At 45.5% G+C, this 15,735-nt stretch overlaps 2 protein-coding genes across 7 annotated transcripts in view; one reads left to right on the top strand and one right to left on the bottom strand.

Moving 5' to 3' along the window:
* The window catches only part of szt2 (SZT2 subunit of KICSTOR complex), a 93,186-nt gene extending 84,204 nt beyond the window's left edge, over positions 1-8,982 (bottom strand). For 5 of the 6 annotated variants that reach the window (XM_015962238.3, XM_015962242.3, XM_015962240.3 and 2 more), the window contains exons 1-7: positions 8,805-8,982; positions 4,934-5,059; positions 3,625-3,798; positions 2,534-2,704; positions 2,114-2,251; positions 1,708-1,858; positions 710-816 (exon numbers count right to left, since the gene is read on the bottom strand). In XM_015962238.3, coding sequence (XP_015817724.1) covers positions 710-816; positions 1,708-1,858; positions 2,114-2,251; positions 2,534-2,704; positions 3,625-3,798; positions 4,934-5,059; positions 8,805-8,828 — 891 coding nt within the window. In that variant the 5' untranslated portion in view covers positions 8,829-8,982. The remainder of the gene's footprint in view (positions 1-709; positions 817-1,707; positions 1,859-2,113; positions 2,252-2,533; positions 2,705-3,624; positions 3,799-4,933; positions 5,060-8,804) is intronic. The other variant, XM_070545844.1, reaches the window with a different exon arrangement.
* A 2,371-nt stretch (positions 8,983-11,353) lies between these two features.
* ddx10 (DEAD (Asp-Glu-Ala-Asp) box polypeptide 10) lies at positions 11,354-14,641 on the top strand. The gene is made up of 2 exons (XM_015962237.3): positions 11,354-12,783; positions 13,396-14,641. The coding sequence occupies exons 1-2, from the start codon at positions 11,449-11,451 to the stop codon at positions 14,539-14,541; spliced, it is 2,481 nt and encodes an 826-aa protein (XP_015817723.3). The 5' UTR covers positions 11,354-11,448; the 3' UTR covers positions 14,542-14,641.
* The last annotated feature ends 1,094 nt before the right edge of the window (positions 14,642-15,735 follow it).

The raw sequence follows: 15,735 nt of genomic DNA, 5'->3' as shown, positions 1-15,735 counted from the left end.
GCCCCCGCGACCCGGACCCGGATAAGCGGAGGAAGACGACGACGACAACTTTGCAAAGCAAGAATTTGGTCTAGTTCACTAGGCTAGGGACTTTAACTTTACCAAAGGAGTGGCTTCATACGAAGCATTTCAATATCCTGGAGTGGCCTAGCCCGTCTCCAGTTCTCAACCCTATAAAAAAAATCTTTGAAGGGAGTTAAAAGTCTGCGTTGTCCAACGACAGCCCAAAAACATCACCGGTCTAGAGGAGAACTTCATGGAGGAATGGGCCAAAATATCAGCAGCAATGTGTGAAAGTCTTGTGAAGACTTACAGAAAATGTTTGACCTCTGTCATTGCCAACAAAGGGTATATAACAAAGTACTGAGATGGACTTTTGTTATTTGACCAAATACTTATTTTACCCCATAATATGCAAATGTGATTTTCTGGAGTTTTCCCCCCTAATTTGATCTCTAATAGTTGAGATGAACATTACAGGCCTCATCTCAAGTGGAAGAACTTGCACAGTTGGAGGCTGACTAAATACTTTTTTGCCCCGCTGTATTTATCCCTGCTATTATGTATTTATGTCATGTACATTTACACTATTAACAGAGGATCTGGGAAAACACTGAGTTTGGGTTTTATTTGTAAAAAAACTGAGCTGAGTTCTAACCCCTGACCTTACATAACATGAACACTGAACAGGAAATGTTACCATGGTTACCTGCACAAAGGAACATGCAATAGTTCCACTCCTGAGCTGGTTCAGCAGCGTTTCACACACGGCCACATCAGGAACACTCGTCACACCGTCTGTGATGATAATGATGCCTAAAACAAACACAGGTTCAGGGGTCAACTCTGTCCAACCAGGGACAGCCAGCCCAACGTCTTCATCAGAGGCTGGCTGTCGCCCTGCTTGCTGCAGGATCAGCCGGGGGACACCGGCCGCCAAAGCGCCGGGAAGCGAAGCGCTCACGAAATTCGGCGGCTGCTCGCTGCTCCTCAGTTCAGACCAGACGCTTGTTTCTCCGCTCTGGTCGAGGCGCGCCTCGTAGTTTTTCTTTTAACCACTTGGTGTCCTCCATTTCCTCTCTGCCTTTTCTCTGCTCTTTTCCTCTACACCCCCCTCCCCCTTGCTGTTTGTGTGCGTTTGTCCGCATGTGTGTGAACCTATGGTGTGAACCAGTTCTTAATAGCTGGCCTACGACTTTCTGCCTCTCTGTCCTGTTTGCTCCGGTTGAAAGACACCCAAAACCACACCCCCTTCACACACACACACACACACACACACACACACGTTCGCTGTGTGTGTGTGTGTGGTTTTTCTGCAGTGTCTGATTACGAACATATTTGACTATCGCGGAATTGTATTTTGAAATGCTTTATTTTGTTAAATTTACCGGCCTGCCTCTTATGTCTAGGTTTGACTTCCTGCTAGAACTGACGCAGTCCACCCGCGGCTCGCGAAAAAAATAGAGCAGACGCCGAAACGATCGCTGCACGGCGCGGGCTGGAGCGCCGAATGAAGGCGGCCCCAATTTCGCGGCGCTTCTGCGGCCGGTGTGTCCCCGGCGTTAAGAGTTTGTTAGACACTGAGAGTTCAAACAAGAATAGCTGGTTTTTGCAGCACAGGGGATGCTTGTTATGAAGATGTTTAGAAGAATTCTCATTTCCAAAGGAGACAAATAGCATTGGTTTGGAGACTTAAGGAGAGCTCACCTGCGCTGGAATTTGGGGGCAGCAGCTGTAAGGCCAGAATTCCCTGTCGTACCATGCTGACCAGACCCATATCTGGGGTCACCACGGACATGCTCTGCTTCCTTAGAGTCTGGCCTTCCAAGTTCTCTCTCTGCTGCGCTGGTTCTGGGGACTACGAACACAGAAATGCATCTCAGAGACATCCCAGTGCACAATACCTCAAAATAATCAGCAGTGTGTGGGGAATTCACACTCATTAGGTCTGCAATGAAAACCAGCTGTTGACTTGCATTGCTTGGCTCTTTTAGAACACAGAAATCCTGAGCTTTCATTGTGTTTTAAAAGAATAAAGCAATGCAAGTTGACAAAATACACAGAATGAACGTACAGACAATGTTGAACTATTAAGCTGCAGAGATGAACTCACCTCATGAGGACTGACCTGGTCCTGTTGCTGGTGAAGGACTTCTGCAGTGCTGCTCTCCAGCGCTCTGAGCTGCTGGTAGATCTGATTCAGGAACTCGTTGAGGTCGATTCTATCAAGCTGACATCCTTGCACTAAAACCTGCCCAGAATAATCATCAAACACTAAATCAGTATAAAAGAAACATTGTGCAGGTGTGCCGAAACGGGCTTCAGAAGAACGTCATCACCGCCTGAGTGAAAGGTGGACATGCTGTTAGCTCTATTTGCTGGAAGACCACTGGATAACTGAGTTCCATAGATGTTCTCTAAGGTTGGTTCCTTTGGGCTGCAGCAGTTCACATGTGAACACGCTCATGTTTAATCAGGAAGGACTTCTACACTCGGCTCGGGGTGAAGAACATAATGCAGAATGGCATGTGACCTGATGTGAGGTGAGGCCGATAATGGACGAATACACCAAGATGGTGATGAAGATCTTGGGTTTGAAGAGCTGATCTGTTCCAGGGACTCTGAAGGGTTGAGCCAGACCAGCCAGACATCGGGACAGCGCATGAAACACCTCATCAAAGATCATCTCTCCTGTGCTGTCGTCCTGCGGGACAGAAAACATCCAGCCATAGAAATCCCCACACAAACACCCTTTATCAGAGTTTATAATAAACTTATGACGACATGTGATCTGTTGGTTTGCACTGTGTGTGTGCACGGGGAGGGGGGGACTCTCAGCCCCAAATTCAGCGTGCTCCAACTGTGATTCTTATACCGCAACATGGCAGAACCTAACTTTTCTGTAAGAGTAGAAGCCAGAGCCACCTGGTCGGTCTTCATCTGGTCTATGGCAGTGGTTCCCAACCTTTTTCCCAAGGGACCCCGTTTTTTACCAGTAAAATTTTTGACGATCCCCTCCCATTCTCTCTTCCAGTACAAACATTATTAAGAAATGATAAAATTGTTCAAGCACATTTTAATATGCTTTGATTCAATAGATAACAGTAATAGTAGGCTCCAGTACAGAACAAAGTTATTAACAAAACCAAACAGAGCATAATGTGCTTGACAGTTTGTTTTACTTTTCTGAACACATTGTTTCTTGTAAACACTGATAATTCAATCATTCCTTTCAATAAACGTTTGACACATAAAAAATACACTGAGCAAAATGTACTTAAATGTGTATATTACTGTTTATACTAGATTATTTACTGTAAAGGCTGTGATTAATCAACCAGTCTTATCTTTAATGAACTTTTGACACTTGAAAATAAAACAGCGAGCTGAGCAAAATGTTCTTAAAAGTGTGTTACTCTTTCTGTACTAATTATTTCCTGTCTTAATATCAGTAAACTTTTCACTCATGAAAAAAATGTGAGCAAAATGTAGGCTATAAACAAGTAATAATTTAAGTTTTAACCCCTTAAAGTGGAGAGGTCCTGGCGACCCACTGAGAGGCTTTGGCGCCCCCTTGTGGGGGTCGGGACCCCCAGGTTAGGAACCGCTGGTCTATGGTCTTACCACAATTCCTGTGGAGGGGCTGAGGTCCAGCTCGATGATGAAGCGGTACCTGCGAGCCAGAAAGGTAGCCCGGGTAGATGGCATTAGAACACACGGGTGTGTGCTGGGGGGGCTCTCTGGCTGCCATCCTTTAGGTAAGGCACTCAGCAGATCCAGCTCGTTTCCCGAGCTCAGCTGGAGGAGAGGCGTAAAAGGCAGCATCGTGAAACATGGTCAGCATTTACCGAGTCTCAACTTGTTAATACCAGTTATTTATTGTTTTTATTCTGTTGAACAACATTGCAGAAAAGGACAATTTTACTGTGCTTCAAGCTCGTTCAATTGATTTATAAGAAATCACACATTTCCCACACTGCTGGTGACGGTAGCCAACATGAAACCATCTCAGTGGCCTAGTGGTAAGAGCGTCTGCCCTGGGACTGGGAGATCGAGGTTCAAATCCCTGTCGGGTCATATCAAAGACTTTAAAAGTGGGACCCAATGCCTCCCTGCTTGACACTCAGCTTTAAGGGCTTGGATTGAGGGTTTAACCACCAAATAGTCCCAGAGCGCACAGCTGCAGCTCACCTCTCCCCATGGAGTGGGTCAAATGAGGAGATGTCATATTTTAACAATGTACCGTTCGATATATTTTGTGATTATTTCTTTTATTTCTTGTGTAAACTTGTGTGTCTTGTATTGGAGTCATGATGGAACCTGTTTACGTATTTTTTAAGCGGATTCAGTGTAACTGGGCGGGTGGGGATGGGGCTGTGGTTTGGTTGTTTTGTCTGGTGAAAATTGTAAATGTTCAAAAAAAGTGTATGCCTTCAATCTGAAAAAAAAGAAAAAGAAAAACAAAGGAAGAACATTTCCCAAAACAAAAGTTGCTACTTAGCACTGCCACAGCCAAAGGCCCGCGTGGTGAGTGGTGTTTTCTAGAAGTATCATCAGTTAGGATGTTTTCAAGCAGAGTTTAAAACTTTAAGCGTTTCACAAAACAAAACAGACATTGCAGATGGGAGTTAAACCCAAATAACCATTTTAGCGGTACTGTTAACTCACTATGGATGTGTAATGGTGACACGAGGTATCTGAACCATAACAGAGGGATTTACAGTTCAGTGTTGAAAAAAAAAACCATCGAACACTGCTGCCAACTAGCAGCCGTGTTAAAATTGCACCAAAAGAAAAGAAAATCCACAAATGTTTGCATGTAAAATCTTCCAAAAATTAGATACACGACTTTTGATTATAGATGTAATATCACATGAAAAAATGTTCACGATATATTACCACATCGATATTTTCTTACATCCCTATAACTCACCACTTCAGGCATCGAGGCTGGCCAGATCACATGGTTGAGTTTACCGAGGAACCACGCCAGGCGCACATTTCTAGAGATCCGGTAGTCCTCCTTCATGAGCAGGTAGATCTGGTCCGCCTCCTCTACCTTAGAGTAAAAACAGAGCAGGAAATACTTCTGCTGTAAACAAATGTGATATTATATTACCCCACCCCTCTCCCTCTGGTGGTACACAGAGGAATTTCTAATGCTATACAAGCTAAAAGGATGAGATAACTCAAACAATCTGTGTCTTGTTTATTTTGACTCATGCTAATCCAAAGGGATTCGAATGAAGGCAACTGGACTTCTTTTGACCCCCTACGATGACCTGGATTACTGAGAGCCTTCACCAGCATTTGATCCATGATCATAATAAGACTTTACCACACTAGCATAGGGAGAACAGGCTAACCCCATGCAGACAGGATTCTAACCAGCAATGATCTTGCTGCAAGGCAGCGCTGCAATAAAACTGGATCTTTATGTGAAATCAGCCACACATGAGGAACAAGTAGGTTCTACGTTTAAGAACCCTTGATTTATTAGGTTTTGTTAAAGTTAAGTGAAATTAAACTGCCTTAGTAACATGTTAACTCTACACAGCGAGCTACACAAAAGATTAGGTTTGAGGATTCAGCGGCAGCTTTGCCTCTGTCAGTGTGCACACCCTGGACTGTTTATTTTCTAAAATTCTTATTGAAAGTTTGTTTAAGATAAGAAACACAAAACAAAATCAATAAGGTGTCTCATTTGAGCACTAAAAAAATCCAATAAAGATTTCACAATCACAAAACATTCCAACAATTTTGCTTTGAGACTCTAGAACAATCTAGTCCAGGTCTGAAAAGCCTAGAGATGATCCAGATGATTTAGAAATCCATGAAAACCTCAGAATTTAACTGCATTCTAGCTAACTACAGACCTATCTCTAAGAGTCCATTTATCTCAAATATACGTGAAAAGGTTGTGTATACACAGCTCCTTAATTTTACGACTGATAAAGATTTTATGGAAACATTTCAGTCGAGGTTTAGGCCACGGCAAAACACTGTAAGCACTCTTCTGATGGTTCTAAACAGCATCTTTTTACATCGTGATGCGGGCAATGCTGCCGTCCTACTTTTACTGAATCTGCCACAATCGATCACAAAATCTTATTGGATCAGTTGCAGCACTGGGTTGAGATTACAAGCTTGGCCATCCAGTGGATGCAATCACACCTTCATAATACAAGCTTGTGTTTGGACGGGGGAAACCCTGAATGCCTGGGAGAACCTTAAATGGGGGGCTCATCGTTGGCCTTGCTCACTTCTGGTGCCAGCCCCTAGCGGATGAGAGTGGAACTGCAACTTTTGTCACCTCAGTTGGATTCACAGCTTTCAAAAAAAAAATTACTACCCCTTAGATTAGAAAGCTCGTCATTCTTGACTTCTAATTTACAACACATGCAAACATATAAAACACATCCTTGTGTGTGTGTGTGTGTGTGTGTGTGTGTGTGTGTGTGTGTGTGTGTGTGTGTGTGTGTGTGTGTGTGTGTGTGTGTGTGTGTGTATATATATATATATATATACACACACACACACACACACACACACACACACACACACACACACACACACAAGGATATGTTGATGTACGCTCAACAAAAATATAAATGCAACACCTTTGTTTCTGCTCCGATTTTTCATGAGATGGACTCAAAGATCTAAAATTCATTCCAGATACACAATATTACAATTTCTCTCAAACATTGTTCACAAATCAGTCTAAATGTGTGATAATGAGCACCTGTGCTTTGCTGAGATAATCCATCCCACCTCACAGGTGTGCCACATCAAGATCCTGATCTGACATCATGAGTAGTGCACAGGTGTACCTTATACTGCCCACAATAAAAGGCCACCCTGAAATGTGCAGTTTTTTGCTTTATTGGGGGTCTGAGAACTCAGAACCGGTCAGAATCTGGTGTGACCACCATTTGCCTCATGCAGTGCAACACATCTTCTTCGCATAGAGTTTATCAGATTGTCAATTGTGGTCTGTGGAATGTTGGTCCACTCCTCTTCAATGGCTGCGTGAAGTTGTTGGATATTAGTGGGAACTGGTACACGCTGTCATATACGCCGGTCAAGCACATCCCAAACATGCTCAACAGGTGACATGTCCGGTGAGTATGCTGGCTATGCAAGAACTGGGACATTTTCAGCTACCAAGAATTGTGTACAGATCCTTGCAACATGGGGCCGTGCATTATCTTGCTGAAACATGAGGTGATGTTAATGGATGTACGGCACAACAATGGGCCTCAGGATCTCATCACGGTATCTCTGTGCATTCAAAATGCCATCAATAAAATGCACCTGTGTTCTTCATCCATAACAGATGCCTGCCCATACCATAACCCCACCACCACCATGGGCCACTCGATCCACAACATTGACATCAGCAAAGCGCTCACCCACACGACGTCACACACTCTGTCTGCCATCTGCCCTGAACAATGTAAACCGAGATTCATCCGTGAAGAGAACACCTCTCCAACGTGCCAGACGCCATCGAATGCGAGCATTTTCCCACTCAAGTCTGTTACGGCGACGAGCTGGAGTCAGGTCAAGACCCCGATGAGGATGACGAGCATGCAGTTGAGCTTCCTTGAGACAGTTCCTGACAGTTTGTGCAGAAATTGCTTGGTTATGCAAACCAATTGTTTCAGCAGCTGTCTGAGTGGCTGGTCTCAGACGATCTTGGAGGTGAACCTGCTGGATGTGGAGGTCCTGGGCTGGTGTGGTTACATGTCATCTGCGGTTGTGAGGCCGGTTGGATGTACTGCCGCCTTTGGAGACAGCTTATGGTGGAGAAATGAACATTCAATGCACGAACAACCGATCTGGTTGACATTCCTGCTGTCAGCATGCCAATTGCACGCTCCCTCAGTGCTTGTGGCATCTGTGACATTTTGCTGTGAGACAAAACTGCACATTCCAGGGTGGCCTTTTATTGTGGGCAGTATAAGGTACACCTGTGCACTACTCATGATGTGTGATTAGCATCTTGATGTGGCACACCGGTGAGGTGGGATGGATTATCTCAGCAAAGCAGAAGTGCTCATTATCACAAATTTAGACTGATTTGTGAACAATGTTTGAGAGAAATGGTAATATTGTGTATCTGGAATGAATTTTAGATCTTTAAGTCCATCTCATGAAAAATCGGAGCAGAAACAAAGGTGTTGAGTTTATATTTTTGTTGTGTGTGTGTGTGTGTGTGTGTGTGTTTACACAGATGTATGTACTGTATGTGTGCTTGTGTGTACAAATATAAAATTGGCATGTACCTAGGCATATGTTCACGTGTAAATGTATCTTCCTATTTAGAATATAGCACTACATTGTGGAACAGTACTGGAAAACTTTTATTTAAAACATTTTTCATAAGAAAAAGTGCTATACAGTTAAAGGAAGAACAATAAAGTCATGTATAGCTAAATTTATGATAAAAATGTGTATAAGAATATGTTTACAGAAAATTGCACTAAGGGCTAGATAACCACCACCATCTCTTGTTCAGCTAAGAGTTGGTGCTAGGTTCGGCACCGGTTCAGAACCACAAAACTGGTGCTTTGGCTGTTGAAAACCAAGGAACCGTTCAGGCGCTGGCACAGAACCAACTCTGGAACCAGCTTGGTTGAAAAACCTCACCAGTGTCCCACTGAGCTGCAGTTGGTGCTAAATGCTCCAGAAAGTATGTGACCCTCCAGCACGGGGTTCACATTAAACCGGAGTTGTTCATTTCTGCATAGAACATGGTGAAAAAGTAATTTCCTGTTTTATCTAGTCATGAATGTTACCTCATTTTCCAGTCTGTCTGCCATAGCCTCGGCATGGAGTCGGCGGGGGGTCAGCTGGTCTACGGACGGAGCTGATTATTTTCTTTAATTTGAGTTTTTTAAAAAAACACCCTTTTTAACACTTGTTTACAATCTGCTCGCACGGTGTATCACCATGATCCGCTCCTCTGAGTTTCCGGTAGAACGTTTCAAAATAAAACGACGCCGACTAGAACCGTCTTTTCCTCATTTTCAGAGTAGGACTGTGCATTTTCAAGATATTTCGAATTACTTCGTCAGCAAACTTTGTCAGACATTAACATTTTGAGAAATGTTTTGTAGGTTTACAACAAGGTGTACTGGTACGCTTTTTTCTCACAACCGGTGATTAAAAACTTTAGCTATTTTTGTAGTTATATATATTTTTCTTTTCTTTTTTCTTTTTTACAAAACTCTCAATGTAAGCGTATGAATTGGTGTATGAATGAATGGATGGATGGATGATACACTGTAGTGTAAAGCGCTTTGGCGTCCCCTGACTATGAAAGGCGCGGGTCATTTATCATTTTGGTTGATGTAAGGTTTTATTTGTACTTTATTTTGACACCAAAATTAAGACGTTTCCGGCAACCGTCCCCTTTCATTCCGGAAGTGGTGCCGCCTCCCAATTTAATCCGTTAGAAACGGTTTATAAAATATTGATAAATGTGGTGAAAAGCCCGATGAATGTTTGAGGAACTTCTAAACACAAACATTTTTGCAGTTTTTTCAAGACGGAGAAAGTCTTCAAGCCGCTAGTTTAAGAAACCATTGAAAGAAGAATGTGGAACTGAAACTAAATCAGGAGGGAACAAACAACAGAACCATTATAAATTTGAATTGAATTGAACTGAAGTCAAATCATTTGCTCATTTCAACCCGAAAAATACTAATTTAAGCCATCACCACCAACAACAATGCAACTACAAAATGGGAAATAAAAAGAGACATTTTCTAGATTTCAGCATCATTTTTTGCAGTTAGTTGAAAAGTATACCTTAAGCTCATTTAACATTGATGAATGTAGGCCTAACTGTTTAGTTGTTTCCCATTTTTGAAGATAGTATTTCCTCACTAAAGTGCAACAATATTCACTAAACACTGGTGTCAAAAGACTGAATATTTTCCACGTTGATGCTTATGAAAAACCCGCATTCACAATCTCAGTTAGGATTTTGTGAAAAGGTTCCATATGTGTCACACTCGTCGTCGTCTTCCTCCGCTTATCCGGTTCCGGGTTGAGGGGGCAGCATCCCAGTTAGGGAGCTCCAGACCGTCCTCTCCCCGGCCACCTCCACCAGCTCCTCCGGCAGGACCCCAAGGCGTTCCCGGACCAGATTGGAGATGTAACCTCTCCAACGTGTCCTGGGTCGACCCGGGGGCCTCCTGCCGGCAGGACATGCCCGAAACACCTCCCCAGGGAGGCGTCCAGGAGGCATCCTGACCAGATGCCCAAACCACCCCAACTGACTGCTTTCGATCCGGAGGAGCAGCGGTTCCACTCCGAGTCCCTCTCGAATGTCCAAGCTCCTCACCCTATCTCTAAGGCTGAGCCCGGCCACCCTACGGAGGAAACTCATTTTGGCCGCTTGTATCCGCGATCTCGTTCTTTCGGTCATTACCCAAAGCTCATGACCATAGGTGAGGATTGGAACGTAGATCGACTGGTAAATCGAGAGCCTGGCTTTCTGGCTCAGCTCCCTCTTCACCACGACAGATCGGCTCAGCGTCCGCATGACTGCAGACGCTGAACTAATCCGCCTGTCGATCCCCCGATCCCTTCTACCCTCACTCGTGAACAAGACCCCGAGATACTTAAACTCCTCTTCTTGAGGTAGTACCTCTCTCCCGACCCCGAGAGTTGGCAAGCCACCCTTTTCCGGTCGAGAACCATGGTCTCAGATTTGGAGGTGCTGATCCTCATCCCAGCCGCTTCACACTCGGCTGTGAACCTACCCAGCAAGAGCTGAAGGTCAGAGCTGGATGAAGCTGGAGCACATCATCCGCAAAAAGCAGAGACGAGATTCTCCTGCCACCAAACTCGACACACTCCACACCACGGCTGCGCCTAGAAATTCTGTCCATAAAGGTAATGAACAGAACCGGTGACAAGGGGCAGCCCTGGCGGAGTCCAACCCTCACTGGGAAAAGGTCCGACTTACTACCGGCTATGCGGACCAAACTCACGCTCCTCTGGTAAAGGGACTGAATGGTCCTTAACAGAAAGCCACCCACCCCATACTCCTGGAGCGTCCCCCACAGGGTGCCCCTGGGGACACGGTCATAAGCCTTCTCCAAATCCACAAAACACATGTGGATTGGTTGGGCAAACTCCCACTGTGTCACACTCTAATCAGCTAATGAATGAAGCCTTTAGATGGTCTCTCAGTCTAAATTGGATTATCAGGGCGTTTTCACATCTAGAGAACTGACTTTTTGAAATGATTGGTTTCACGTTGAACTTGTTGCGTTTCAAGATGATTTCAATTGGTTTTTAAATAAAGTTTGATTTAAAAAAATACGTCGCAGTGTGACGACGTCATGTAATGCGCGACGCACAGCTGCTTCCTAGCACACGCTGAAAACGCAGCCTGTATCGCAAATACGTCTTGTACTGTTTAAAGTAATGGAGGGGAAAGGATTGAGCTCTGGTGGGAGAAAGGCAGGAAGAAGCGTGGATCCTGTGAAAGGTTTCGCGAGGTGGAAGAAGAAGTACATGAAGACAAAAACCCGAGTGAAGCAGCACAAAGCGCAGACCAAGAAGCCGGCGTGGTGCGTGGAGCGGGACGACATTAACCGGCTGGTGGACAGGTATGAAAATATCAACATCAAAGACGTTCTCAAGTTCTCGGACTTCCCCATCTCGAAGAAAACCTTGCTGGGTCTGCAAGAGGCTCAGTTCCGACAGCCCACCGAGATTCAGAAGCAGACCATCGGCCTCGCTCTGAGGGGGAGAGACGTCCTCGGTGCGGCCAAGACGGGCTCTGGGAAGACGTTAGCCTTCCTCATCCCAGTGCTGGAGTGTCTGTACCGCAATCAATGGAGCTCCGTGGATGGCCTCGGGGCCCTCATTATATCGCCTACACGGGAGCTGGCCTATCAGACCTTTGAAGTCCTCCGAAAAGTGGGAAAGAACCACGAGTTCTCTGCTGGGCTCGTCATTGGTGGCAAAGACCTCCAGAGCGAATCAGAGAGGATCTCCCGCACCAACATCGTGATCTGCACCCCGGGACGCTTGCTCCAGCACCTGGACCAGACTGCCTCCTTCCATGCCAGTAACCTGCTCATGCTGGTTTTGGACGAGGCAGACCGCATCCTGGACATGGGCTTTGCAGACACACTCAACGCCATAGTGGAGAACCTCCCTAGGACCAGACAGACCCTGCTGTTCTCCGCCACGCAGACAAAGTCTGTGAAAGACTTGGCTCGGCTCAGCCTGAAGGATCCGGAGTACGTCTGGGTTCACGAGAGGTCAAAGTTCAGCACGCCAGCCACGCTGGAGCAGAGCTACATGGTGTGTGAGCTTCACCAGAAGGTCAACATGCTGTTCTCTTTCATCAGAAGCCACCTTAAAAAAAAGGTTATGGTGTTCTTTTCCTGTTGCAAAGAGGTCCAGTACCTGTTCCGGGTCTTCTGTCGCCTCAGACCCGGGACACCCATCTTAGCCCTGCATGGGAAACAGCCCCAGATGAAGCGGGTGGAGGTCTACAATGACTTCCTCAGGAAGCAGAGCGCCGTGCTCTTTGCCACAGACATAGCCGCTAGAGGCCTGGACTTCCCAGCAGTCCACTGGGTTCTGCAGTTTGACTGTCCTGAGGACTCGGACACCTACATCCACAGAGTGGGCCGGACCGCCCGATACAAGGAGGGGGGTCAGGCCCTGCTGCTGCTGCTGCCTTCTGAGGAGACGGCCATGCTGAAACAGCTTCAGAAGAAGAAGGTTCCCATCAGCAAGATCCAGGTCTCTCTCTCTCTCTCACACACACACACACACACACATAGTGTGGAAGCAGTTTACATCTAACAAAGCATCTTTATTTTCTACTGCTTGTATATTGCAGCATATTAATGTGCGGTAAACGCAGATGTATAATGGTGTGTAACATTGTACAGGTGATCCCTCGTTTATCGCGGTAGATGCGTTCCAGACCTGGCCGCGATAGGTGAAATTCCGCGAAGTAGGGACACCATATTTACAGTATTTATTTAACAGGTACGTATGCAGTATTCCGACGTTTAAAACCCTCCCTTTACATAGTACTGTATTTTTACTTGTGTTTTTTATAGTTTTGTTACAAAAAGTGCATTTTATGATGAAATTGATGGAAAAAAATAGGAATTTCTTGATATTTCGCATAGAAAAATACCGCGAATCTGTGAAAAATGCAGCAAATCGGCGAATTTCCCTTGAATAAGGCTCCAAAGAAAAAATCCGAAGTCGTGAATCCGCGATAAACGAACCGCGAAGTAGCGAGGGATCACTGTATTTTATTATATCAGCAGAAAATGCTCCATATTTTCTCGAGAACAACTGAAGAAAAACATTGAGCATGTTTGTTTTGATCTGTCTCAGGTGAACCCAGATAAAGTGCAGAACGTCCAGCAAAAGCTGGAAGCCTTTCTGGCCCAGGAGAAGGAGCAGAAGGAGCGGGCCCAGAGATGTTTCGTTTCCTACCTGCGCTCAGTCTACCTGATGAAGAACAAAGAGGTGTTTGATGTTTTTAAACTCCAGCTACAGGAGTACGCTGTGTCCTTGGGCCTCGCCGTGGCTCCCAGGGTGCGCTTCCTGCTTAAATCCCAGGCTCAAAAGGCAGAGAGAGAAGGCCAAGAAGAAGGGCCGCAGTCTGAGGAAGAAGAGGAGCTTAGGAGCTTTAAGAGTCAGCTGAAGGGGGACACGTCTCAGGAGGACAGTGACAGCTCAGAGGTCGGTGAAGATGAGGTTCAGAGCTCTACAGCACTCTTAGGTGCAAATGACAACAGTGATGATGATGATGATGAGCTGCGTGACTTGGACCTGCTGACAGTCAAAAGAAAGGATGTCTTTAATCTGACTGGAGACCAGCAGAGTGCAGAGGAAGCCTTTGAGGCCTCCAAGAAAAACACAGGGAAGGAAACAAAATACAGTGATGCCAAGAAGGCCCTCAAGAGAAACTTTAAAGTCAACACCAAAGTGACTTTTGGTGATGAAGGACAGGCTGTGCAGTTGTGGCCTCCGGTGCAGAGAGCAGTGACTGATGTAGGCCAGGAGGAAGAGGACGAGGATTCAGGGATTAATGTGGAAAAAGCAAAAGAGAGGCTGAAACGTGAGGACCAGGAGTTTGATAAGCAGGAGTACAGCCGCAAGGTGAAGGCCAAACACCGGGAGCAGAGACTGAAGGCCAGGGCCGCCCGCCAAGAGTCAAAGAAGCATCGAGATGAGTCTGATTCTGAAAACGAAGTCCTGGCTTACTTGGCCAATCACAGCGACGACGAGTTCGACCCCGCCACGCTACCAGACCCTGATAAGCTGCTGTCATCTGATCAGGAAGAGGAGGAGCAGATGAAGTCTGCCAAACGACGACACAATCCAGCAGACAGAGAAGATGGAGAGAAGGAGCTCACATTGAAGAAAAGGAAGAAAGAGAAGGAACTGGAGGAAGAGCATGCTGCTCTGGATACTGGACTCTCTCTGGCTGAGGATGAGGAGCTGGTGTTGCATTTGCTGGGAGGGCGAAGATGAAGAGTACTGTCCACTTCTGGAAAAAATGTGTTTGTGTTGTTCCTCAATGGAAAACTTAGACATGAAAAACAGAAGGGGGGGGGGGGGGGGCACTTCAACCGACCTGCTAACTCTGCAAAGCACATCGGGATTTGTAGTCTTTTTGGCAAATGCACTGGCAGGCCAGTTTAAACGTGTATTTGATCTCAAGGGCCAAATACAAGTTGACCGTAGGCCAGAATATCTCTCTCTCTCTCTCTCTCTCTCTCGCTCTCTCTCTCTCGCTCTCTCTCTCTCTCTCTCTCTCTCTCTCTCTCTCTCTCTCTCTCTCTCTCTCTCTCTCTCTCTCGCTCTCTCTCTCTCTCTCGCTCTCTCTCTCTCTCTCGCTCTCTCTCTCTCTCTCTCTCTCTCTCTCTCTCTCTCTCTCTCTCTCTCTCTCTCTCTCTCTCTCTCTCTCTCTCTCTCTCTCTCTCTCTCTCTCTCTCTCTCTCTCTCTCTCTCTCTCTCTCTCTCTCTCTCTCTCTCTCTCTCTCTCTCTCTCTCTCTCTCTCTCTCTCTCTCTCTCTCTCTCACACACACACACACACACACACACACACCTGTCAGCTATAAAGCAGCCCTTTTGCCTGTTTATGCTGGACAGTTCATGTTGACACAATGGGAGAGGTCAAATGTTTTTATAATAAAATGAAAAGACTGGATTTAAATGGCGCTTGTCGGGGTGACACAATCCTAAACTTGGCTTTGAATGAAAGGGAGGTTTTGGGGGTTTTCTGGAGCAAAAATCAGTTAATATTTCAGGGAATACAAAATTCTTTTGTCATATTGTCTTCATTCTTATGCTGGATTTTCCATCTGCTTCATCTCTGTGCTTCCTCTGAGCTACTAATGTGTAGATCTTTTACAGGCAGACTCTAAGCTGCTTTTTCCTCTGATTGTGGAACCAGATTAGAGTTAACTGATCCACCATAATCTGTGCTGGGATTAGACTTTCTAATGTCTTTCATTAACTCATAACTCAAGTGTTCTAATCCTTTATTAGTGTTGAACATTTCCTTTAGCCCACCCTATTTCCCCGGGGTGTTATCTGAAAGCGTCTCTGTTCTTTTCTTTGACGCTTGGGCGTCGCTTGTCTGCTTATACATTTGTTCCTCTAACGATTGAGTTTATTAATCAGATGGACTGAAAATGAAACATTATCTTTATGTGAATAAA

This window comes from Nothobranchius furzeri, chromosome 16 (genome assembly GCF_043380555.1).
Source record: "Nothobranchius furzeri strain GRZ-AD chromosome 16, NfurGRZ-RIMD1, whole genome shotgun sequence".
Taxonomy (NCBI): Eukaryota; Metazoa; Chordata; class Actinopteri; order Cyprinodontiformes; family Nothobranchiidae; genus Nothobranchius; species Nothobranchius furzeri.
This window is presented reverse-complemented; position numbering and strand designations above follow the sequence as displayed.